Here is a 26,195-nt window from a genome sequence, read left to right as displayed (position 1 = left end):
ATTCTTGTTCAAATAATTTCCAATAATTTTTTGACATCAAGACCCAATGTGGAGCTCTAAAGTTAATATTGTAAACAAACATTGCAAACAGTAAGTTGTGACAAACCACAAGTGAACTGATGAACCAAAATGAGAAGTGTTCATTCTCCAGTGGGTCGAGTTCCATGTACACCCCACTATCTTGTGTTGTTTCTTTCAACAGTGCTGACTGCACTGTATTTGAAATAGCAGGTCTTTGACATTTTCCATTTTGTGCTCTCATCTTGTGTCAGAGAGAGGCTTTAATGTTATTGTCACACAGGATTTCAAAACTTTCTAGCTACTGGTTGAAGATACAAACAGAATGTACATTAGTTGAATGCCCAACAAAGGTTTTGACCAGCTTGAGGAATCTGCTGCATCACTCATCACTAGATGTAAAGAACGGCAGTGGCCAGAAGCAAGATTTTTTTTTTAAATAAACAAGCTTGCATACTTTATGCTGTCCTCTCACGTGAGTTCTATTATTATAAGCCTATCCTTTTCAGTTACCAAGTGTCATACCATAGCTGGGTAATTCCTGAAAAATCTCATCTGATTCAGACTTTCCAGCAGTCTCCTTCACATTAAAAAATGATAGGAAGTGCTCTTCGATATTGACTTCTATCTCTTGGATCTTAATATACTTTATGAAATTTGTTCTTCATGGCCAATATTAGATATGCAAACCAAAATAATGGAGCTTCAGGGGGGTAGCCGAGTTAGTCTGTTGCAGAAAAAAACAACAACAACGAATGGTCTGGTAGCCCTTTAAAAACCATCAAAACATGTAGATAGCATCATGAGCTTTCGTGGGCACAGCCCACTTCTTCAGATGACCAGAGTTATACTTCATCCTGTTGATAATTTTACCTGTTACATCTTGAAATATTTTGAAATTATCATCATTATCATTTTGTATTGCTGGGCTTAATTAATCATATCCTTCTTCTTTAGTGAGGACTGAAGAGCCATAATTGCAGGCTCAAATTTAACCATTAACTCGATTTGGCCTAAGAAGTTTTCATTTCCACACTTCTGTATTTTCACTGATCCACAAAACACTATGTTCCACAGTTCAACTAAATGAAGAATAATGGCCACAATACTTTTAAATACACTTCGCAGGTGTTGTGTCTCAATTTTAAGCAATGAAAGTAAAGTCTGGTCAATTGCAAATTAGATTGTCAAAGGGTGGATTGATTTAAATCAAGTTACCAAAAAAGTTATGACTGACTGTCCTTAGAGTGCTCTTAATTTTGTAGTAAACCCCACTGAACTCACTGGCACTTCTGTTTTTTGAGAAAACAGGTATATAATGGGGTTCCTTTGGAAAAGCTAAGTTATGCTGAAGTAAAATAGGGAATAGATTTATGGCATCACCATTACAGTCTGTGGCCACAATGTTCCAAAATAAGAGGCATGTATTATGTAATATAAAATAAGAAAATGACATTCAGTGGCAACTCTAGATTTCTCTTACTGCAGCTTTCTGTATTGTATACCTACCACTTTACCGTATTTCCTAAATGAACATGGCGGCTTTCTTCATGAGTTTGAAGAGTTTAATGGATATACTGTCATGCCCATAAGCCACCACCAATGAGACTATACTTACAAACATCAAATAATTTGCAATAAAAACAGAACACTTGCATCCACTTTATCAGAACAGATGAGCCAGTTGCACTGTATGTTTTCTCCATTTATTAATTTTCTTCTGTAAACCTTTCATTGTGACTTGGAAAATTTACCTTTAACTTGCATTGGGCCATATTTCACTGTGGCTATTCTTGTTTTCTTGCAGCTCCTCTCTTCCACTTGTTTGACAGTTACTGTGCTCTATCACAACAACAGTTTCTGCTCTTTCATGCACCACTAGTCATTTTTCTAGATTAGAATCAAACCAGGAAGCTACATTCGAAGAGATGCCAGGAGTAAAATTTCTCTTGAAGTGCAGCTGTCTCAATCTGGCGCACGCACACGCACACACCCACCCACCCCCCTTTGGTTTTATCACACCTGATAAAAGTTTTCTAAAACTTCCTGACATCTTATGGATCAGTGCAGATGGTTATAGATAGATGGCAAAACTGGGAGTAAGGTGATGCAGAAAAGGCCACATCTAGCCTTTTCACCAATCCCTATCCCCATTCCTTTTTCACATCCACTCTCGTTTATTCTCATCATAACACAACAAGAAGGAGCCATTCAACTACACTGAAACTAGGGCTGTCAATTAGTGTGCATTAACACAGGGCAGAATTAACACATTAAAAAAATTAACACACGTTAATCGCAGAGGGCAGCAAACCAGCATTAGCTGCTCTCTGGTAAGGTTCAGTAATGTAAACCGCCCACCAGAGGGCAAACTGAAAAAAGCAGCAGCAAGAAAGGGGAAAAATACCTGGAGGCCTCCCAACTCCAACAGAGAAATAAACAAGAAGCAAAGACCCTGACACCTGTCCCTCTCTCCTCCCAGGTGACCATGTTTTGTTTTGTTTGTTTTTTTTAAATAAAACAGCTGAGGGGGCTTGCCCAAACTGTCCTGACCCCCCAGCAGGGCTTACCCAACCCACCTTCTCTTTGCCTCCTGGGGCTGGTACTGACCCTCCCCCACATCTAATTCTGGGACTGAGTCCCCCTTCCTGAATTCTTCACAGCCAATGGTAAGGTCTACCCACCTCCCATTCCAGGGGCTGACCCCTCCCCTGATCTTGGGGATTGACCCCCACCCCTGCTACCTGCAGTTGGGGGCTGAGCCCTCCCAAACTTTGCACTGCCCACAGCAGAGTCTACTACCCTCTGGTCCTGTGCGGCCCGCAGCTTGGGCTGAGCTAAAAAAAGGACTCTTTTGAATAGGACAGAAATATAGTGATTATATAGAATAACTGAAGTTCAACTTTCATGATAGAATTTGCACTACAATACTTTAGTGAGGTGAACTGGAGGGTTTTTTTTATATAATGTAAATGTTTTGTAATAAAAAAATAAATATAACGTGAGCACTATATACTTTTGTATTGTGTTGTAACCAAAATCAATATATTAGAAGATGTAGAAAACATCCAAAATATTTAAATAGATAGTATTCTAATTGTTTTACAGTACAATTAATCACAATTCATTTTTTACAAATCTCACAATTAATCTTGATTAGTCTTTTTAAAAATCACGATTACTTTTTTTAATCTCTTGACAGCCCTAATTGAAATGCAATGTAACGTGTGAAACTGAAAGGCAACATTTTACACTCCCTCAAAGGCAAGGGCTTATGAGGCCTTCGAGGGGTGTTGGAGCACTGTAGTCCATCCCATTGAGGTTGCCAGATGGTCCCCCAAAAAATACCCGACACACAGTATTTTGGTCGGGCTAAAACTCTGTGTCAAGCAAAAAAAAAAAAGGGGGGGGGGGGAGGGAACACGGGATAATAATTACTGCCTCTCCCCCACCCCTTCTGACAGGCCCAGACCGGACTGCAGCCTCGCCTCCCAGCCTTGGAGTCCTGTGATTGCACAGAAGCCTGGTGGGGGCGGGGGAGTCCCAGCCACTCCCCCCCGCCAGCCTTCTGTGCCATCACATACTCCTACCACCGATCGTGGCCCCGCCTTCCAGCCGCTCCCCCCACCCACGCCAGGCTTCCATCCAGTGCGCAGCCGGAAAAATCAGAGAATACCAGACATTGCACATGTCTGGTATTCTCTGATTATTTTTACCAGACAAAGAGCGCAAATACCAGACTGATAGAATACCGACACCTGGCAACCCTACATCCCATACATAATAAAATGCCTTAAGTTTCTCTGTTTTTAGGATCACAAAGCATTCATATGCTCTGTACACCTAATTTTAAACAGCAGCATAACATGTAACAACATAAGAACAGCTATACTGGATCAGACCAAAGGTCCCTCTAGCCCAGTATCCTGTCTTCCATCAGTGGCCAATCCCAGGTGCCCCACAGGGAAAGAACAGAACAGGTAATCATCGAGTGATCCATCCCCTGTTATCAATTCCCTGCAAACAGGCCAAAGACAACATCCCTGCTCATCCTAACTAATAGACATTGATGGACCTATCCTCTATGAATTTATCTAGGTCTTTTTTTAATCCTGTTCTTGTCTTGGCCTTCAAAACATCCCTTGTCAGGGGGTTCCATTGGCTGACTATGTGTTGTGTGAAGAAATAATTCCTTTTATTTTAAACCTGCTACCTATTAATTTCCTTTGGTGATCCTTAGTTTTTGCATTAGGAGAACAAGTAAATAAACACTTCCTTCTCTACTTTCTCCACATGCGTTCTGATTGTATAGACCTCTAATATCCCCCCCTTAATTATCTCTTTTCCAGGCTTAGAAGTCCCAATCTCATTAATCTTTCATTCGTTCCATATCCCTAATAATTTTTGTTGTCCTTTTCTGAACCTTTTCCAGTTCCAAAATATCTTTTATGAGATGGGTGACCACATCTGCACACAGTATTCAAGATGTGAGTGTACCATGGGATTTATAGAGGCAGCATGATATTTTGTGTCTTATTATCTAATCCATTCTTAATTATTCCCAACATTCCATTTGCTTTTTTGACTGCTGCTGCACACTGAGTGGATCTTTTCTGAGAACTAGCCACCATGACTCCAAGGTCTCTGAGTGGTAACAGTTAATTTAGATATTATTTTATACGTATAGTTAGGATTATGTTTCCAATGTGCTTTACTCTGCATTTATCAACATGAAATTTCATCTGCCACTTTGTTGTCCGGTCATCCACCTCTGAGAGACACCTTTGCAGCTCTTTGCAGTCTATTTTGGACAGTAGTTTAGTGTAAATTTTGACACTAATAGTTCAGCCCTTTTCCCAGAACAGACCTCATGGAAAACCAGTATTTACCTTTCTCCATTCTTAAAACTGACAATTATTCCTATCCCTTGTTTCCTATCTTTTAACCAGTCCATGAAACACCTTCCCTCTTATCCCGTAACAGCTTACTTTGCTTAAGAGCCTTTGGTGAGGGACCTTGCACCAATAAGCACCTACAACTGTAAACAAAAAAGTGAAAGAAGGGAGCATACTATCTCTGTTCCTTAGAGTTGGCTTGGGGCATTTCCCCACCTGTCATGGCTATGGAATGTACATACTTTATACAAAATAGCATGTTTGTCTAAGGAGTTCAACCACCATGTGTCCTCCCTTATTTTGTTAATCACATCTGCAGTAGAACTTTGAGCAGGCAAATAGCCATACAACTGCACTACTTCTGGTCTGCTCCACATCAGCTGAAACAGCCTAGAAACTGCAGACTGGATCTGAGGCCTCCTAAAGCTGCAGCATTCATAGGGTGGGTTGCTTTAGCATTGCTTCCAAGGTCAGAGCTTTAAACTGGATTCCACAGCCTTTAAAGCCAGAAGGGTCTCTTAGATCTTATAGTCTGATTTCTGTATACCACTGGCTTGCTATCCATTTACGCTCATGCTGGGTCTAAATACTTGTGTTTGCTAAAGTATACCTTCCAAAATGGAATCCTCTCTTGATGTGAAGACTTCAAGAGACGGCGAATCAACCACTCCCCTTGAAAATTTATTCCAGTGTTGGTAACCCTCACTATTAAAAAGTTGGGCCTTATCTCTACAGGTTGAATATCTTTAATCCAGCACCCTTGGGACCTGATTGGTGCCGAACCATAGAATTTGCCAAACCACAGGATCAGTATTGTCTAACAGCCTTACCCACACTTCTAAGAACCCAATAAGCAGAAGACGACATTTAAGAGTAAATTAGAGCTAAACAACAGTACGGAATACTGAGAACCAGGACCAGTGGCTGTAAACAAATTTTATAGGACCACGGGAAATTTGGCCACACCCATGATAAGTGGACATCAGGCTAACTAAAATAATTCTGGACTAGAGAGTGCCAAACTAGCGAGGTTCAACCTGTAGACTGAATTTGTCTGACTTTAATCACCAGCCTTTGGTTCTAGTCACAATTTCCAGATATTGATGTTTCATGCTTCCAGGGCTACACAGGGAAGCTTGCCTTGGTTCTGTCTGTGCAATGACTGTTCTATAGCTCCCTGGATTTCTATTTCTGGGGCTGTTAGTCTGGCACATTATAAAAGTACTAAATTCACATCAAAATGGGTCTGTTCCAGACTCACTGTGTTTTATCTGCCCGCAGTGATGCTGTGCTTTATCTGCCCCTTGCATATGCGAGTCACAAGGGAATGCAACTACGTCAGTTAGGGTGAATGAGAATCCAAGTTCATTTTTTTAACAATTTCTATTATTTGTATCTGTCACATGAATTGGAGACATTTTAAGTTCTATATTGCAGTCTGCCCAACAAAATGAATCCTAGCAGGGTCATCCAGTTTTTATGAATGGGGCTTTATGGAACATAAAGTACATGACTGTGAGCACTTTAGGCAGAACAGAGCAGATCTCCTGAAGGCATAAAACTCAGGATTAATGTTGAGTTACTCATGTAAATGCTAGGACAGCAGTATGGAGACTTATACCAAGGGGAGTTAATGGAGAGGTGTTTGGATCAGTTAACACAAGGCTGAACTAAAGTCAACCAGCTAGTTTGTCATCATATTTTATATCTTCTCCATCCTCTGACACATTTTTTAGTGAGTGATCTCATAAAAAGAGAAAGAGAAAGAAATCATCCCATTCTATTGGTGTGCAAAATGCAGGTTTTTCAACCAAACTGAGTTCATATATCTATTATATACAGAACTAGGACAACCCCTCCTATAGCTAAGGGCTAAGCTAGTCAATGGCAACTTTACACTGTTATGAGATTAACACAAGAAGCTCCTCATGTAACCAGGGAATACAAGTATAAGCAATTAGGACCATGGTCATATTTTTTATTGTGGTTATTCAACAGTGGGGAGGTTGCTAACAGTGGCTGTATTGTACACATCAGATCCCTAGAAGGGACATTGTGCGCAGAGGCTAACCACTTACCCTCAGAAGTGAATATTCCCATTCCCTGAGTTCCTTTCTTCAAGGAGTCAAGAAAGGGCTGGTGTTAACAGAATGGGGGTGAGCAGTGGCAACATAATCTATACACCCTAGGAATTAGAAGGACCATTGGCAGCATAAGAGAGTTATGTATTAATTACCAGGATGTCAGCACTGAAATATTCTAGTGAAAGCAGCTGTAATGGTCAGCCCCTCGTGGGGTGCACCTGTCTGTCTTGAAGTAACCCTGGAAACATCCAGAGTACTAGGACTGAGGCCAGAACTTTAGGCACTATAGTCTCTAACACCTGGGGGATCCAAATACATATGCCTCAGCTACCTTCAGCACTATTCTCCTGCCATGGCACCAGACATTCCTTCCAGGCTCCTACTTGTCACAGAATCCACTCAGTTAAGGAAAAGAGCAGCAGTCTGTTCTCCCTCCTGTCCTCTCTGACCCATCACTGCTCAGCCAGTTCATCACACCAGCAAGAGATGCGGTTTTTAATGCTAGATTCTTCTCCTTCTCCCCACGTTTCACATGTCACCTTCTCAAACCAGCCAATTATCAAGACAAGGAAGCAAGGTCTTTTTTTTTTTTAAATCTGTAGCACACAGCACAGTGGGGTTCTGATCCTGACTGGGACCTCTAGTCACTACTGCAATATAAATGCCTAGCTAAGTTCTCCAGCCAAACGGTATTGAGTCGTGTGACAGCATTCTATGCCCCTCTCCACCCCATTTAAGTCAGTCCTTTTTGCAACAGGCACTGCTAACCCTTTTGTTGTATGATGAAGGATCCTGACAGGTCAAACAACTCCCAGCTCAATCACTGGCAGGGTATCAGCTGCTGGTCAAGACCACAATGCATCTTAGTTAGGTCAGGCCTTTACCTGCTTTTGGACACGCAGCTCTAGTGCCAATGTGGAAAAAGTTACATCAAGCACTGCACATTTAATTAAAAAAATTAGACTTGGCTATCCCAAGCAAAAGCTTTAACTATGCTCACTAAGCCCCTTCTTACTAGGTCACCTGCCTGCCCTATAACCCCATAATTCTTTTAACTTTCTGCGCTTTCCATTCTAGCTGATCTGACCATTTGACCTTTGCCTCGCAGGGCTTCCACTCACTTCATTCCGCTTGTTAGTCCTACCAAAAAACCGACAGAGAAGAAACTTAAAGAGCATGTGCAGATATGTAGCCAGATCTTTTTTCCTAGGTGGAAAAAGAGACAGAATCCTTATATTAGTGAGAGATTCAGGTCTTATCTCTAGTTTCTGGGATAAACTCCGACCACCGTTGACTCAGCACTGACGAACATGCATTGTAAGTCGTTCCTCAGCGGTAGCTGCTGAAACCAGGGTTGTGAATCCTTAACCTGTTACGTGGACAAGTTCTTGAGTTCTGTTGTAACCAGTGATGGCACCCTCTGCTCCCTGTACATATGCAGAGTTATGTATGTAACTTCAATGTTTCAAACAAATTTCTACTATTTTATCTCTATTCGTGTTGCAACACCGCACTGGGTGAATGAGCTAGAGTCTATCCTAGCTCACTCATCAACAAAATGGTTCAGTTAAACTGCAAAAATGTATATTAGTGATGCTTCAGCCAGAGAGTATCCAGCCCAATGTTGGATTCCAGTTCAGGTTGTAGAGCTGACAGCTAGGAAACAAACACAGTAATATAGCTTCACATGTAATGTGAACAGTTTTGCACTGGGGCCACCAAATGGCCAATTAACATGCTACCCGATGATGCATTTCACTGTGACTTTTCAGAAGGGAACTATATCTTAATAGAAAGAGTTTGTGCACAGCTGCCCCTTTCACTGCATCGAGCTTTACAATCCAGTATAGTAAACTAGAAAAAAGCGAGGGTACAAAATTATAGGAGAAAAAATTAGAATGATTAAAAAAAAACACCACACGTTAAGACATCTTCCCTGGTATTTAAGAGGTTATATCAATGCAGGATGGAGTGAATGAAATTGTTCACAACAACTAGTTTAAACAGCTCTGAGTTTTCACTTGGAAAGCACATTCATTACATGCAGTGCTACACTGAAGTGGTATGCCATACCAATGCTAGTTCACTCCCATAGTCTCTCATAGTGCAGAGAATCACATAACTATGAACAATAAACACACAAGAGTTATTGGCTAACTATCTCCCTCCCTGTTTTATGGTCTTCTCACAATCTTGAGAAGTGCACCACACTACAACCGCTCCAGTTAGCCATCTCCAACCATACTCACCACAGTCCTTATGACACACATACACTGCACCTATTTCAGCACTCTTCCTCAGCTCATCCAGTCCACAGGACCCACAAACTCATGTTTTCTTCATCAGATCATCTTCAGGGTCTCAGTATCACATCAGTTCTGCTATAAATCCTCTATCCTAGTCATCTGAGAAAAATAGCTAAATGCATCACTATCCACTGTGGTCTTTCAATTCAAAGGTAGAAAACTTATTTATGTCTTGTACCTTTAAATGTCCACATCTCTCACACATCTAGCAAGATGCTCAGCACCAGAGACTGCAGCAGCTTAATTTTACACTTTGCTTCTTCAGATATGATGACTGCTGGAGCAGAAGCTGCAAGTCCAAATTTTACATCATATATCCAATTCATGCTTAGCATCCCTTGCAGTCAGATTACTCAAGTATCTGAAGTGCTCAACATACCAACGTCTCCTCAGACTTGGGAAGGAATATCTTGACCTTTTCAACAAGCCTAGATAACACCATTGTATGTATTTTCATGTGAAATCTTTAGACCTAAATTCTTTCTTTCCATCACTATTTGCACCTTCTCCAGTGACAGACTGCTTAAACTGTGTCAGATTAAAGTGGCTCACTTTTTCTAAACTTTTATGGCTGTCTAGACAATCTCTTTTGAAAGAGGCTTGTAGTCTAGACGTACCCCGATCTAGTTCGGATTACCCTAATATCTGACATAGACCACCTGTTTGGACTATAACTTGATGAACTGATTCCAGAAAAGACTTTTTTCAACTCAGCAACTCACCTTCTTTCATACGAAATAGACTTAGGAAATTTATTAATATCCGTATGTATAATGACCTTAATCACAATACCCTCTCTCTAACTTTTAATAAGTCTTAGTATTTGTTGATTTAGCTAGGCATTCGACAGCTCATGGCACAAACTTCTGTGAGCACTTCTGTGGCTGGGTGGAGCTGATGAGAATGTGATGAGGCTGACAAATGCCAGTATCGCACTACAAAACGCTTTCCTCCTCTAAGCTTATCCTGAAAGTCACATCATTTCACAGCGAGACAGGACATCCACTAACTTTGGGTATCCAACTTGAAACACTTGGGACCAGGTTTTTTTTTTTTAAACAGAGTAAACAGCTTTATAGAGGAGTACTTCATACATTCAAATCCTAGACCCCCATGGACTTGCTGTGAGTGCTCAATGCCAGGTTATCAAATTGGGCAACCAGAGATTGAAACACACCCGGTTTGTGGCCAGCGGTGAACATTGTGACTTATTACTTAAAACTATCTCTGACTGTTGCATCCCTTAAACAAATATGACCGCATTTCAATTGCACTGTATATGCTTCGTTTGTCAAGAGCTTAAGGCTCTATTGGGACGAAAGTTGCCATATGCACGTTAAAATCTGACACGTTACAATGTACACCTGACCGTTAACATGGTGCAGTTCAGTTTTTCACTAGTCAGCACTCCACCTACACACCTCCCTCCAACCCTGAGACTTAAGTACAAAGAATCTAAACTGTCAGAGCAACAAAATGAAAACTCAGTCACATCAAGACTGGGTAAAAGACCCAGTTCTACAAGGTCCTGAGCATGATTAACTCACACTGAAAGTTACAGGACAGTTGAGATTGCGAGGTACTTGGCAGAATCAGGCTCTCAGTTGGATGCTTTTTGTGTCGTTTTAATACAAGAGCCTTTAGGTTTGCACCACACCAAGGTAAATATTAAGGGACTTGGCCCTGACATATTGTACAGTGGGTGGTGGTTGCAAACTGAGCTCCTGTCACATCAGAATTTCCATATCATTAGCCTCCCTCTCAGTTTACAGAAGGAGCAAACAAATGAGAACAGAAGTCACGACACCATCTCCTGTAATTCCAAGAAGGGGTGGTAGGTTTGTAGAATTTTTGGTAGTGCCCAGAATGGGTCCAAGCCTCCCCCCTCACCTGCCTAAGGCTCTGGGATGGAGTTTGGGTGCAGGAAGGGTACAGGCTCTGGGAGGGAGTGGAGGGGGTTTGGGGTGTGGGCTCTGAGACAGAGCTTGATGCTAGGAGCAGGCTCTGGGCTGGGGTGGGGTTGGGGGTGCAGGCTCTGGGAAGAGGGTTTGGTATGTGAGAGAGTCTGGAATGCAGGCTCTGGGAGCGGATTGGGGAGCAGGTGGTGGGTTCTGGCTGGGTCAGGGGATGGGGTACAGGAGGGAGGTGAGAGAACAGCACCCACAGGCAATGCCTCCACACTTCCCATTGGCTGCAGGGGCGCTTGGGACAGGGGCAGTGCACAGACACACACACATCCTTGTGCAAACACACCCCTGCAGTCTGAAGCAGGCAAACAGGAAGCTGCTTTAGTCCCATTGTGCTGCTGGTGGGGTAGCAGTGGGGACCTCCTGGCCCTTTCAAATTGCTGCGGGGCCACAGGTGGGACCAGAGGAGAGGCCTGGGCCAGAACTTTGGTGGAGCTGGACTCCCGTGCTCTCACATAGGTGGAGCACGAGCCTATACAAGTCACCACCCACAATTCCAAGAGCTCCTGCTGGGGAGGATGGGCATATAGCCACAGCAGGGTTTCCCCAGACACCCTGGTGCCAGCGGTCAGTTGCTCCACCACACGTCATCAAATCACAGTCTAGAACTTAAGAATTCAGTGTATTTTTGTTGTATGTTACTCTCTACTGACAGATCCCCATGCTGTAGTTATGCTGAACCACAAAATAGTAAGGAGGAATCAGGGACTGCACTGCAGCCAATCCCAGGAAATCCAGAGCCCTTTCCTTAACACACCTTACCATTAGATACAGCCGCTCACACCATGTGGCAACCACACTTGTCCTCTGAAGGACACCTCCCCTGTCCAAAGCCAGAACAGGGAACAGCAGAGACATATTTCAAATTCTACTCCCAATTTTGTTTCTTATTGGGAAGGGATTAATTCTTTTATCTTCCCTCTTTCCCTCCCCCACAGTAACACAAGTTGAACCTCTGTAATCCGGGACTCCCTGGTCCGGCAACATCAATCATCCAGTAGGACCATAGATGTTCTAGGACTAGAGAGCCCCAGTGAAGGGCTGGTGGCTGGCTCCCTGCAACCGGGCTGCCCAGCGGACCAGGAGCCCGCGTGCCAGCACTGGGCAGCCCTGTGGGCCAGGAGCCCGGCGCACAGGGAGCTGGGCTGGAGCTGAGCTGCCTGGCGCAGCAGGAAAGGAGGTGGAGGGACCAGCAGGGCAGCGAGGCTGTTGGCAAGGGGGAAATTGGCCAGGAGGCCAGCGGCTGGTCCAGGGCTGGGAGGGAGCAAGATATGACCTCTCCTGGTCCGGCAAAATCCCTCATCAGGACTGATCAGGTCCCCAAGGGTGCCAGACTAGGGAGGTCCAACCTGTAGTATATTTAGAGAAGTAGCATTAAGTCTTTGGACAGTTCTCCTCTTGGAGCTCTCACTCAGCTCACAAGCTCCAGCCCACCTCCCCACCACAGTGCGATGAATGTGCCTGTGACCCAGCCCCAAATGGGATGATGGAGGGAGAAGGGAGACACCTCACAGACAGACACGGTGAAAGGGGTGAAAACTTTCCAATTCCCAAATCTCAGTCTCCATATGGGAGGCGGATCTCCACCGTCCTTCTTAGTTTGAAGAGGAGGCAACCACTCCCCTCTTCCCTTCCCATGAAGGAGGCATACTGGGGTGAGGAGATGCACCCACTCCACTCTCAGCTCTTCAGCAGCTCTTCTAGACAACAGAGGAAAAGCTACAGAAAGTACTCTGGTGTCTACAGTACTACTGTGCTGACTGGGGGGGAGAGGCCATTCTATAATCATACCCCACGGTGCAGGAGTACAAGCAGGTAGTCCACGTGCACTGAACATGTAGGAAGCAATCATGGGGGAAGCATGGGAGAGCCTGGTAATTACCACCATACTATTCTCCCTGAGCATCTTTACAGCTCCTGGCCAGCAACAGTGAGAGCTGCTAGCAGAGATTAACTGTGCAGGAAGGATCCAGTGGAGTTTTACAGCTATTTCCTTTTAAAGGGAGTTCAGAGCTGAGAGGTGTTTGTGACATTAATCTAAGAGCACACTTAAACGTATAAATCCACAGACTGTGGATAGACTAAATCGCTATTATAAGGTCCTTCAAAGCTCAGATTCTCTCTCCAGCAGCAGAAGATCATGTGAAATATAGGAAGGTATCAATATAAAACTGAGATTATAAACCTAACAAACACCCCTCAGCACCCCATCAAGGTGTAATGTTTATATTACATTACATTCTTCATTTCAACTCTTCAGGAACATCTGTGAAGTTTATACAGCCACAAGAGCAAATTTAGTTGGAGACCAAGACCAAGCAGTTATTTACAAAAGGAGGAATTTAAAGTTTGTCATGGTTCATGACCTGAGTAGACAACTTGAGGCATACACTTCTCGTTTTTTCATTCTAACTTCTGAGAAACTGTTTCCTATTGAGGATATAAACCTCTCCTGCAAGGAAACATGCCAACTCACATGATCAGATACATGACTGTACAGTCATGTTCATAAAAGCACACTATCTTCAACAGGGCAAAAGCAAAATACTGCAAATTAGGGATGTTAGATATCGGTTAACTGAATAATTGTGTAACAGCATCAAATTTTAATGGTTACACGGTTATTTGATAGCCCCGCGGGGCACAGGGTTGGCAGCCAGTGTGCTCCCGGCCACCCTGCACTGCTGCTTCTGTATTAGAGACAGAAGTGCAGGACAGCAGCAACCTCTGTCCATGGGGGGCTGGAGCTCCCCACAGACAGAGGCTGCTCTGGAATCCCACAGAGAAGCCTCTGTCCACAACGGGCCTGGGTCAGTCACGAACAGAGGCTGCTCTGTGGCAGCTTCCCCTGGCCGCCCCTCCCCCACATAGGTGAGGAGGTGAAGGCAGCTCCGCAGAGCCGGTGCACGTGGGGACGGGCTTTTAAACTGGCTCCCTCTGAGCACCGGCTCCTGCCTGCCTGCCCCCCACACTGCCTCTGTGGGAGGCTACGGGAGGGGGAGAGGGGCAGGCAGCTCCACTGAGCCAGATACCCATGCATATAGGCTCCCACCTACCTCCCCCCCACATACATTGGTGCATCTAAAAGAGGCAGAAGCGTGCTGAGGCAAGCGTCTCCATGGGAGCTGATATGCATGGGCAGACGGCTTGAAAGCTAGCTTCCCGCTTGTACCATCTCCCGCCTGCTCCCCTCACCCTCTGCACTGCTGCCTCTCTATCGGGGAGGGGGAGCAAACAGCTCCGTGGGATCCAGTGCTTGTGGGATGCTGGCTTAAACCACCCCCTTTTTTGTTCCCCCTTCTGAGGCCTGCATCACATAAAACCGCACCAAGATTAGTGCTGATGGTTCTAAAGCACAGATAGGATGGACACCCTTGTTTCAGATGAAGTGGGTTTTACTCACAAAAGCTCTCGATATTATATATTTTTGTTAGTCTCTAAGGTGCCCCAGGGCTACCCTTGTTTCTCTAATTTGCTTTTATATTCAGCAACACCCATCTCTGAAGCAACAGGCAAAATTATGTGGTAAGCTTCCCCCATTAAGTACCATAAAGCTAGGAATGTGTTCTTCGGTGGCTTTCAAATTTAGCCCTTCTGTAAAGTTTCTCATGCCAGATCCTCATTTCACAAAAATTATTGGTTTCCTATTGCTTTAGAGTTTTTGCTATATACAGACACGGATTGTCTGATACTCTGCAAAACTTTGGGTTGTACAGTAACTGGCAGTAGACCAGCAATTATGGCAGCACTGTTCTGCTGCAGAAAGAGAAGCAGCTTGCAGATCAAAGGAGCAGGCTGCCATCTCATCCCCTCTGAGATGCACATGCTCAGAATGTCTCTCAAGAAAGGTGGTTCAATAGGAAAGCAGCATCCCCTGTTGTCATTATGGAGAGTTTAAATAAAATGGGGGTATCTAAGGAACATCAACTAAAGGATCCTGGAGACACCAGCAGCATTTCAGAAGCTTCTGAGAATGAAATTCAAATCTCACTTCAGTAAAGAGTTGCAAATGCAAATTTATGTTAATAAAATATTCCCATTTATAATTCTCTGTTCCATTTTTCTGGGAACCATCATCATACCACCCAAACTGACTTAAGTAGTCATTATAGTTGCTACATATGCAACTCTATCACAGAGGAAACTGCGGGCTGAGCTACATTGCAGATTCAACTAAAAATGTACTTATTAGGGCTGTCAATTAATGATAGTTAACTCATGTGATTAACTAAAAAAAAAAATTACCCATGATGAATCACAGTTTTAATCCCACTGTTAAACAACAGAATGCCAATTCAAATTTATTACATATTTTTGGATTTTCTACTTTTCAAATATATTTATTTTAATTACAACACAGAATGCAACAAGTACAGTGCTCGCCTTATATTATTATTACAAATATTTGCACAGCAAAAATGATAAACAGAAGGAAATATTTTTCGATTCATGTCATTCAAGTATTGTACTGCAATCGCTTTATTGTGGAAGTGAAACTTACAAATGGAGAGGATTTTTTTTGTTATATAACAGCACTCAAAAACCAAAAAAAAATGGTGATACTTGAGCTTATAAAGCCCCTCGATCCTTCTTGTTCAGCCCAAGTGTTTTTTTTTTGTTTGTTTTTTGTTTTGTTTTTTACAGTTACAGGAGACAATGGTGCCCACTTCTTATTTAAAGTATCACTTGAAAGTGAGAACAAGTATTCACGTGGCCCTTTTGTAGCCAGCACGGCAAGGTACTCATATGCAAGATATACTAAACATTTTGTATGACCATTCATGCTTGGCCACCATTCCAGAGGACATGTGTCCATAAAAAAAAATTAAATTTCTGACAACTCTTTGGGGGAGAATTGTATGTCTTCTGCTCAGTTTTACCTGCTTTCTGCCATGTGTGTCATATAATAGCAGTCTCACATGATGACCTAGCACATGTTGTTCATTTTAAGAACACTTTCATTGTGAATTTGACACAATGCAAAGAAGATACCAATGGGAGATTTCTAAAGATAGCTACAGCAATACTCAACTCAAGTTTAACGATCTGAAGTGCTTTCCAACATCTGAGAGGAACCAGGTGTGGAGCATGTTTTCAGAAGTCTTAAGAGAGCCACACTCCAATATGGTATCTACAGAACCCAAGCCACCAAAAAAGAAAAAAAAAAAAATCAACCTTCTGCTAGTGACATCTGACTCAGATGATGAACATGCGTCTGTCTGCACTGTTTTTGGATCATTATCGAGAAGAATCTGTCATCAGCACATCCTCTGTAATGGTTGTTGAAGCATGAAAGGACAACTGAATCTTTAGTGGCTGACATCACAAGATGCACATCAGTGCCATGCGAGCACCTGGTCTCACATTCAGGTGACATTGTTAACAAGAAGCAGGCAGTATTATCACCTGCAAATGTAAATAGGCTTGTTTGTCTGAGCAACTGGATGAACAAGTAGGACTGAATGGACTTGTAGGCTCTGAAGTTTTACCTTATTTTGGTTTTGCATGTGCTTTTTATATACCTAATTCTACATTTGTAAGTTCAACTTTCATGACAAAGATTGCTATACAGCACTTGTAGTGGGGGAACTGAAAAATACCATTTCTTTAGTTTTTTTTACAATGAAGCTATTTGTAACAAAAAATAAATAAATAAAATGAGCACTGTACACTTTACATTGTGTTGTAATTGAAATCAATGTATTTGAAAATGTAGAAGAAATTTACAAATATTTAAATGTTATTCTATTATTAACCACGTGATAAATCACAATTAATAACTCTAGTACTTACTAAGCATGTTAAGAGGTGGATAACTGACTAATTGTGTAGTCGATACAATTTGTATCGACTATATGATTAGTCAATAAGGGAAGGTGTTTGTCCTGGCTCGTGTTGGTCCAGGAGCTACCCCACTGCAGCTCTGCAGTTTAAATGTAGTAGGAGACGGGCACGCAGGCAGCCCAGCTCTTACTACATTAAAATGCAGCGCCGCAGCAGTCCCAGACCGGCATGATCCGGGACTGAGCCAGGCTTGCTGGTCCTGGCTCACACTGGATTCATCAGCCCTTGCCTGCAAGAGGTCCCAATGGGGAGCTGGGACCCTCCATGGACAGGGGCTGCTGCCGGCGCAGCCTCAGCCCACCGCGGGAAGAAGCTACTTTGTGGCAGCCTCCCCTACACAGCCACCCCTCGCTGCTGCCCGATAGAGGCAGCGGGGGGGGGGGGGGGTAGGGGGAGGCGGCAACGCAGAGACAGTGCTGGGGGGAACCAGCTTTTAATAGGCAGAAAGTGGGGGGGCAAACAAGTACTTGACTCAATTACTGGCTTGCACCCCTAGTACTTATGTGCCTGGGTGGCAGTTAGGGTTGCCAGGTGTCGAGTATTTACCCGGACAGTCCAGTATTTTCGCCTCCTGTCCGGTAAAAAAAATTTCAGCGAATGCTGGACACCTAAAATGTCCGGTATTTTCTGATTTTTTTCCCCAGCCATAAGGCAAAAATGCCGGGCTCCTGGCAACCTTACAAACACTCAACACCCGGCCGCCCCCTTTCCCCCCCCCCCCCCCCCCGGCTCCCAACACCCCCAGACCCCATGCTTACCTGGTTCTGCAAGGCTGCTGGCACAAAATGGCTGCCGACTAAGGGGGAAGCAATGCTTTTTTATTTCAACCCTGGTTTATTTTAATTTTTTTTTCCCCTTAAAAAGCCTTGGAGTCTTTTTTTTCCTTTTGCTCAACAACTTTGGTCTCCCCTCCCCCCCTTTTTGTATTTCAACAGAATTTTTTCCCTGTGTGGTTTCGGGGGGGGGGGGCATTTTTGTTTTGACCATTTGGCATCCCTAGTGGCAGTTCAAAGCCAATATAAAGCTTCTGTTTGCACTAGAACAGCTTATTCCTGCTTGAAACCAGGATAAATGGTGTCCATGCAAGTTGTGTCCTAAAGCAGTGGTTTTTCAAAGGTGGGTCATGGGCCCACCTGGGTAGGCTGCTGGCAGGTCTGTGACCTTTATCTAAGTGTCACACAGAGCCCACCACTAATCATGTAGTCTACTGAGAGGAAGGAGGGCCACTCCTACAGCCCCGCTCACTAGTCCTGGTTGCCCATCACTGAGGTACACCTATAGCTATAGCCATAGAGTCCTCCCAGTGTAGAAAAGGCCTATGAAACAACTTCTCATACAACCTGCTCATCTCTCCTTGCAGGCAGGCAGTCAGGCAGCTGACTCCTGTACTAGCCAAAGATTCTGTGTGGGCTGGGATCACGTTGGTCTCTTACCTGACCCTCGCCTCTTCATTTTTCTTCAGTTCTGCATCCCGTTCAAGCACCTTCATTATTGCTTCTTGTTCCTCCTCTGTTAGGAAGCTTAGGTCAATCATCTTGCTACCAGATTTAAAGGAAGCTTAGCGAATCCTAACAAGTCCTTTTGGGGGCTGGTGTTGGAGTCAATGCTAAAGGTGCAAAAATACAGAAATCCCCGATCTGTGGAATTCAAAAAGCACTCCAACCGTTGTGTTGAGTTACAGTCAATGGGATAAAAAGCCCTGAACTTTTTTTTCTTGTAGGAGAAAGTACTTCTCTGGGTCAGAGACTCTCACAATAGAGGGCTGCATTCCTGATTATTCAGATCACAAGCATGTTCAGTGGAGGTGCCAGTCTCTCAGCTCTGCTTCCTATAGTAACAGTTCATCGACCAAGCGTATGCTGTTAATCCAGTGTAGAGCAGTTGTAGTCAGAGATCACCTACAAAAGAGACAAGGAAGAATAAGCTCTAGCATTATGAAGCAGGGGAGCAGGGTTGTCAGGCTTTTTTTTTGAAGCTCATCACAAGATCTCTAGTCTGACCCTCCCCTTCCTCCTCCCCCCCCCCCCCAAAAAAACAACCACCACAAAAAAGCAAAAAGCCAACACCACCCACTTCAAGTCAAACCTGTTTTGCAAGCTTAACACCAAATGGTCATTAAAACATATTTCTGGCCAATGCCATAACTTACATATCAGAAGATAGAGAATAAGTTCCAACAGGATGTTAAATTTTCAAAGGAAGAGAACTGAAAATAAAATGATTTAAAGAAACAAAACCACCACCACAACACTGTAGCTGACTTATGTGTGTGGTGTTGTGGTTACTTTCCTGTGAAGAATGGACTGGGAATCAGAAATAGTGTCCAGTTTCAGTCTTCCTACATGATCTTGAACAAGCCAGCTCACTGCTCTATGCTTCAGTTTCCCCCCATGTAAAATAAATATATGTACCAGGAGATTTGAATAGCGATTCACCAAAGATTCTCAGATGAAATGTGTTAACAGACAGATGAAAGGTGTGAACAGACTGGGCAGACAGAACAATATTGCCAACTCCAAACATTCAAATATTGTTAGTCCAGGACCCAAATATCAGGAGGTGCTTAAAAATACATATATAGTTGAGGGATCCCTTTTATTTACTTTCTAGTTTTAGAACCTCAGATACCCTAGGGTAATATTTCCAGGTCCTTCTCTGCAGCTAGGAGGTGTTAAACAAAAACAACAAAAACACTCACAATGCTTTTGTGTTTTAAATGAAATCCGAGATTCATGACTCCAGGAAAATCTGTGACTTTAAGAAAGAAACATCTGAAGAAGTGGGTCTGCCCCACAAAAGCTCATTAGCTAATAAACTATCTTGTTAGTCTTTAAAGTGCTACATATTTTTTTCTTTTTGTTTTACCAATGCTCATGATGATATTCTGAGTTGGCAACAGCAAACTTACTCTTTTTATTACTTATAATAGAATAGCCTCAAAGAGCCTTAGTCTTCAAGCAGGACCCTGTTGCAGTAAATACTGTGCACACAGACTTAGAAGACTGTCCCTGGAAGCGAAGTAGCAGGGGAGAGTCCACGACATTACCATGGTCAGAGAGAGACAGTTTGCTCCCATTTACACTATGACTTTTAGACATAACTTTTTGTTGTGTTTATAGAGCAGTGGTTCCCAACCCTTTTTATACTGTGGTTTGGGAAACCCATTCACAAACTTTTGGTGGACTGGTAACATTTTATTTGCATATTCATTATGAAAACAACAAATATGCAAATGTGCAAATAAAATGTTACTGATCCGCCAAAATGTGCCGTTGCAAACATTCCAGGTACAGCTCTGGCAGCTGCCCACCACATGGCGGTCCCGAGATCTGATGACGCATGAAATATTGGCCTCTAATGCAGACTGCTGTTCCCATTATCTCTAACATATTCACGTAATAATGACAGAAAAAATAAAATAAATCTCTTCCTTAGCTTGCTGTAATTAGTATTCTGGGCTGAAGGGTGTGAGGGGAGGGAAAGGCAGGTTCTGACCCTCATGCTGAGGACTCAGGCAAGCTGAAAACAGAAGGGATGGAGGGGAAAGCTGGAGATAGATAGGATCGATCTCGCTCTCTCTCATCCCAATAGCTAAGATCTGGAGAGATTTGCTCTTTGGAGCGTCTGTCAGGCAAGCAGGTGGCATGAGCTGCAGGATGGGAGGACTGCATGTTGAGTGCCATGGACTTTATGGGATGGGGGGGGTCTTTCCAGTAAGGCCTTTTACAGTTCATGCCCTCTCCGCTGCGGGTGGCTCCCTCTGCCAGGTCCAGGCAATACGCCCAAGCTGCTCAGCCGACTGTTTCCCGCCTCGCCCCGCCGGCTGTACAGATGCTGCCCTTGCCCTTTCTGCTGGGGGCAGCCAGCTTCCCTGCAGGACCAAGGGGCATCTTAGGATAGCAACAAACGCTCAGCTGGTGTCAGTCGGTGTGGCGCCAGCAGATACCAGTGGTGGGGACCTGGCCTGCTAGTGTTAACGGGAAAGCGCTGTGGAGGAGGAGAAGGGGGACGTGTCAGTGAGGCAGCTGGCTCTCTGGAGGGGATCAAGGCCTCTGAGGGCAGTAGGGTAGAGGCAAGTGGGTTTAGCCCATGTTCTGCCCCTGCAAGAGCCGAGAGGGGACCCCAAAATGGTCCAGATGATCCTGATTAGCTTGGAGACCCCAGCTCTTAGCAAATACCTCTCTCTTGTCCCGCAGCCTGTGTCTGTCTCTGGACTTGGCGGACAGACGGCCAGCGTGGCCTGGGGGTGGCAGAGGCTGGGAGGCCCGAGGTCTGAGCTGAGCTCATTCTGTGTTCTTGGGCCAGTGGCATGATCCTGCAGAGCCTCTGCCACCCCATCAGCAAGGAGGGATGAATGAGCTCATGTCTATATAGTATGCGCCCGCTGACCAGCCGGCCGAAGGCTCCTTCTGAACAGCTCCCTAACCAGGGATTTTTTTTACCCCACTGAAGGAGAAGCTGAGGGTCCATTGTGGGTGAGCCCTTTAATTCCCCTTTTCAATGCTTCCCCCCCACCCCACTACCCTACTGTCTCCGTGCTCGCCTCTCCATCCTCATTCACCACTCCGCTGCTGGCAAGCCCCAACTGCCCCCATCCCCTCCCCTCACCCAAATGAGCTGCACAGCCATGCCTCCACCAGGCCTTAACCTCGCAAGACTGAGGAGCTAATGGAGATCATCCACGTTGCTCACCACCCAGGAAGCCAGACCCTCTCCTGGCTGGGTGCAGGGGGCTCCTGGGAGAGGCCAAGCTGCCAGGTGCACCCTCCCCCCCCCCCCCAAAGGACAGCACAGCCAGGCCTTGTCAGACAGCTGCTGAAGCTGGCTGTTTGTGGTGGCAGCTGCCGCAGGCTGACAGCCAGCAGTTCACAGCTTGGCACCAGTCTGCGGGCCGGCGGTTGGAAACCATTGTAATAGAGCGCCACACAATGGATCCTAGATGCGACCACGATACAAGTAATAAGTGTTATAACTAGGACATGGAACCCTATGTTATAACAGGTACCATCGATACAGCTGTAGGATAGATGGATCTTACCATCTTGATAGCCCTATTTCTAAAATGGAAATACTGCAACTTATCAACCTCACAGGGATGTGGTACGAATAGGCTAGCACTTGCATGGTGCTTTGCAGATGTACAGTGCTATATAGACACCAAATATGAAGAACTGGTGTGAGAATTAAAGAGTGAGGCACCATATCAGCGCTAATTTGATAGTAGCAACAGTTTCTATAGGATTTTACTTTATATATTCTGTTAATTTTTTGTTTTGTTTTTAAATTAATTAAAGTCAGCTTTCCAGATTTCAATGAGATGGCAATAGCTTGACAAGAGTGTTAACTCCCCAGCTTCTCTCCAAGGCTATGATCAAAATCTTGCCATTTAATATGTATAGACTACCAAATGACTTTAGTGCAAGTTCTGATTGAACAACAGAGTCAGGTCCCAGGTTTGCCAAACCTAAATTCCTTCCAGTAAATGCCTTCTGCTGCGTATGCAAGCTACTGCTCTCAGTCAGATGGTATCAGAACGGCTCATCTACGGGAGCATATTCTGCTAGTAACTATTCTTTGTGCTCCAGTGGTAGTGGCCTGTGTTTCCAGAGCAGGGCCATCCAAGTTCTGCTCCTTCTACCACCATAGAGTGTGGCATGCCATAATACAGGATATCCTAGCCTTTTCACGGATGTCTTGCTTCCTGTGGAACAATATTGTATTTTTACTATTAATACTAAAATATGACCAAAGAGAGGCACTGCCTCCCCCCTTCCATTACTAGAAAGGGCATATGGAATTTAAAAAAAAAAAAAAAAGCAAAAATATAAACACTGGAGTGGTCACTCACAACTCATTATGCAGAATCAGGGGTGTATGGTTCTGCAGGAGCACACTATTTTAATCCCATTTCACTTGATTCAAAAAGCAGTTAGAAGTCTTGAATGTTGCTTTGTTTCTGTTCTCTTGAATCAAGGCTCCAGCCCATAGACCAGAGAGAGCCAAGACAGACAGAGGGCAAATGAAGAACAGCTTCTTTGCAGGATAATTCCTGTCACCTGACAGTAAAACTAGCTGGACACACAACTCGGGAAGGAATGAAGACAGAGGGGAAAAAAGGAGCACTGGTAGAGAGCATACTCCCCAGCTACTACAGGTCATGCTAGAGTGAAAAGTAGTTTGAGATGGGGAAACCAACGAACCAGTGAAAACTTCATATTACTCATACATAAAAGTCTCAAACTATTGGGAGATAAGTGAATTTGCCTCCCCCTCTTGGGCCAGCTGCCTTTATTAGAGGACTTTCAGAACAACATTATCAGTTTTTTTGTCTCTCCTTAGGCACTAAAAATCTCGCTACATCTGTGACTGTATGATTAGATGTAGTCATGTGACTGATCCATCAAGTTGCTCACTTTGACAACCTAATCTAAAAACCGCTGAAACAAGAGATTAGAGCAAGATAATCATGTTGGCATTACACAACAGGAAAACTTGAGCTCAACTGATAACTGTCCTTATTTTTAATAGGCGAAAGACACCTGCAGATAAGCTAATGCCTGTTTGCATTTCAGGAAGTGACATCATGGGATAACTTATTTATCCTCTTTTAATGAATTTTATATACATCTTGCTCTGTTTACAATTTTTCTGAACAGAGAGCCTTGCAAAAAAAGCCTGAAATCCCATAAAAATCTTTTAATGTCACCAGGAATAAAGTTCAGACATTAGAATTTGGGCATCAACTGTGTTGGCAATGCTCTAAGGCTAAAGTGTCCAATTCAATCGTCCAGCACAGTAAAAGATTTTGCAGTACTAGTCAGATTAAAGCCTGTCTCTCCACTCCCCAACTTCAAACACACAGTACTGAAGCAAACAGGTGGAGACTCAGTCTAAATTCTTTGAATTCCAAAGCAAGGTGTCATTTTTTCCATTTTTCTAATCATAATTCCACTTTAATTATTCCACAATGAACAATCTAGAGAAGCTTTAGGCAGCCATGCATGGCCCTTCTATATTCTGTTTGAAAAGCTCTGACCCAGATTCTTCAAAAAACATCATCTGGATCTCCATTTCCAAGTAAATTCCAGGTCACAGATACTTACAGCTCCACCTACAGATCTCAACATAGAGGATTTATAGCCCAATTCAAATAATGCTTTCCTCCAGTCACTTGGAAGGAACAATCATCTCGTTTATTAAAAAAGTATCTATATTAGCAGCTCTGACAGTCACAGGTGAAGTGTATCCAACATAAGCAGCCCTGGTCAGCATCTGTTGTGTTAATGTCTAAGGGCCTTGATTTAGTTGCAGATGTACAGCTGCCCACACAAAAAGTAAATTATGTGGACAAACCTCAGACAACTCTGAACTGGAATTATCAAGTAATTTTTCTACTTGCCTTTGGCTTACCAAGATGTATGTTGCCATAAAAGGCCATTCCAGGAGAAATACAAGGGGAGACGGGAAGAAGTTCTACGTTAAATCCTTTAAATCAAAAATAAGAATTAAGTATAAAAAGATGGGCAGAGAGACTACTTTACTAAGCAGGTGGGACTTGTTAATCCCTCTCTTATGAGATTGTCGTTAAAGTCGTAGGAACCAAAACCTCAAATCTCCCTATTAAGGCCTGAATCTCTACACAGCCCTGCTCAACAGCTAGACTAGAGTGTACAAACCTTGCTCTGGACAGTGTCTAGGAGAAGATTCTTTCTGCTCTGCAGTTAGTTCTGAGACTATCATTCCTCTTTCCTTCAGGAGATTTCTACCAAATGATAGTGAGCGCCTCTTTTTAAAAAAACCTCTCACACAAGACCACCACTCCTGGAAAGATACGTACACTCTCTTTCTTCAAGAATGTGGCTCCAGGACTGAGTATTAGATGGACTGAGATAGTTAGTGTGTAATTGTGCATACCATTTGCTGCTTGCTAGGGGCGGATGAGAGTGCCGCGGGGCCCAGGGCAGCGAACTTTTGCGGGGCCCCTCCTTTGACACGGCGCATACGCCGTGGCGCCACAGCGCATGCGCGGGGCCCGGGGCAGCCGCCCCGCTCGCCCTGCCCTAAATCCACCGCTGCTGCTTGCATTAGCCAGACTAGCTGATTCTTCTCCAAATAGCATAGGAGAAATTTTTTTAAAAGAATGCTACTTTGCTGATATATGAACCTCATTTTGCATTCAGTTTTACCTGATGTTTTGTTTACTTAGAATCTGTTCCTACTCCCACTCAAATGAATGATAAAAAACCTGCCTGGGCTTATATGGTGCACTGTAGACCTGGTCTACACTAGAAGATAAGGCTGAATTTAGTAAGGTTGATTTTCTAGCACACACTTTTGTAAAATCAAAGGTGCATGTCCCCACTGTGTGCAAGAATTTGATATAGTGTGCCCCCAGTAAGGTGGCTACTGTTGACTTTGACAGTGATGCACTGTGGGTAACTATCCCACAGTTCCTCTCGCCCCTTTGAATTTTGGGGGCTTATGCTCCCAGTACCCGATGGGACTAAAACAGTACAGCGATGGTTCTGGGTACATGTCATCAGTGTCCTATAATGGACTCACCTTCGCCTTCCACCCTCCCACCCTTTGCTTGAAAGCAATCTTCTCGCACCCTTTTTAGCCTGGTTATCCATGCAGATACCATAGCAAGACCTGAATGGAACCAATTCAGCAGCAAAGTGCTATGGCAGTCATAGCAAACATCTTGCACCTTATATTGCAGTATGTTCAGAGCATATCCAAGGTCCACTGGAACAAGAAAAATCTCAGGAAGCCATGAACATACTCTTCTGCAAAGCACTTTTGCAGAGTGAATTGCAAATGCCACCATCATTTGATCCTCTGGACACAATGCAACGCCGGTTCTGGTGCCGTGAGACAAGCACAGACTGGTGGGGCCACATAGTCATGCAGCTATGGGACAATTAGCAGTGGTTGCAAATCTTTTACAAGCATAAGGCCACTTCCATGGAAGTTTGCGAATTGTTTTCCCCCACCCTGAAGTGCAGCAATACCAAAACGAGACCCACTCCTGACAGCTGAGAAGCGAGTGGCTACAGCCCTGTGGAAGCTTGCAACACC

At 44.0% G+C, this 26,195-nt stretch overlaps 1 protein-coding gene across 6 annotated transcripts in view; it reads right to left on the bottom strand.

Moving 5' to 3' along the window:
• Nucleotides 1–26,195, bottom strand: part of SYTL2 (synaptotagmin like 2) — a 91,579-nt gene that overhangs the window by 45,908 nt on the left and 19,476 nt on the right. For all 6 annotated transcript variants that reach the window (XM_075919415.1, XM_075919419.1, XM_075919420.1 and 3 more), the window contains one exon: nucleotides 18,548–19,012. In XM_075919415.1, the coding sequence (XP_075775530.1) occupies nucleotides 18,548–18,648 (101 nt within the window). In that variant the 5' untranslated portion in view covers nucleotides 18,649–19,012. The remainder of the gene's footprint in view (nucleotides 1–18,547; nucleotides 19,013–26,195) is intronic.

Source organism: Pelodiscus sinensis, chromosome 1 (assembly GCF_049634645.1).
Source record: "Pelodiscus sinensis isolate JC-2024 chromosome 1, ASM4963464v1, whole genome shotgun sequence".
NCBI classification, from domain to species: domain Eukaryota; kingdom Metazoa; phylum Chordata; order Testudines; family Trionychidae; genus Pelodiscus; species Pelodiscus sinensis.
Note: the sequence above shows the minus strand (reverse complement) of the source record. Positions and strands in the feature narration are given on the sequence as shown.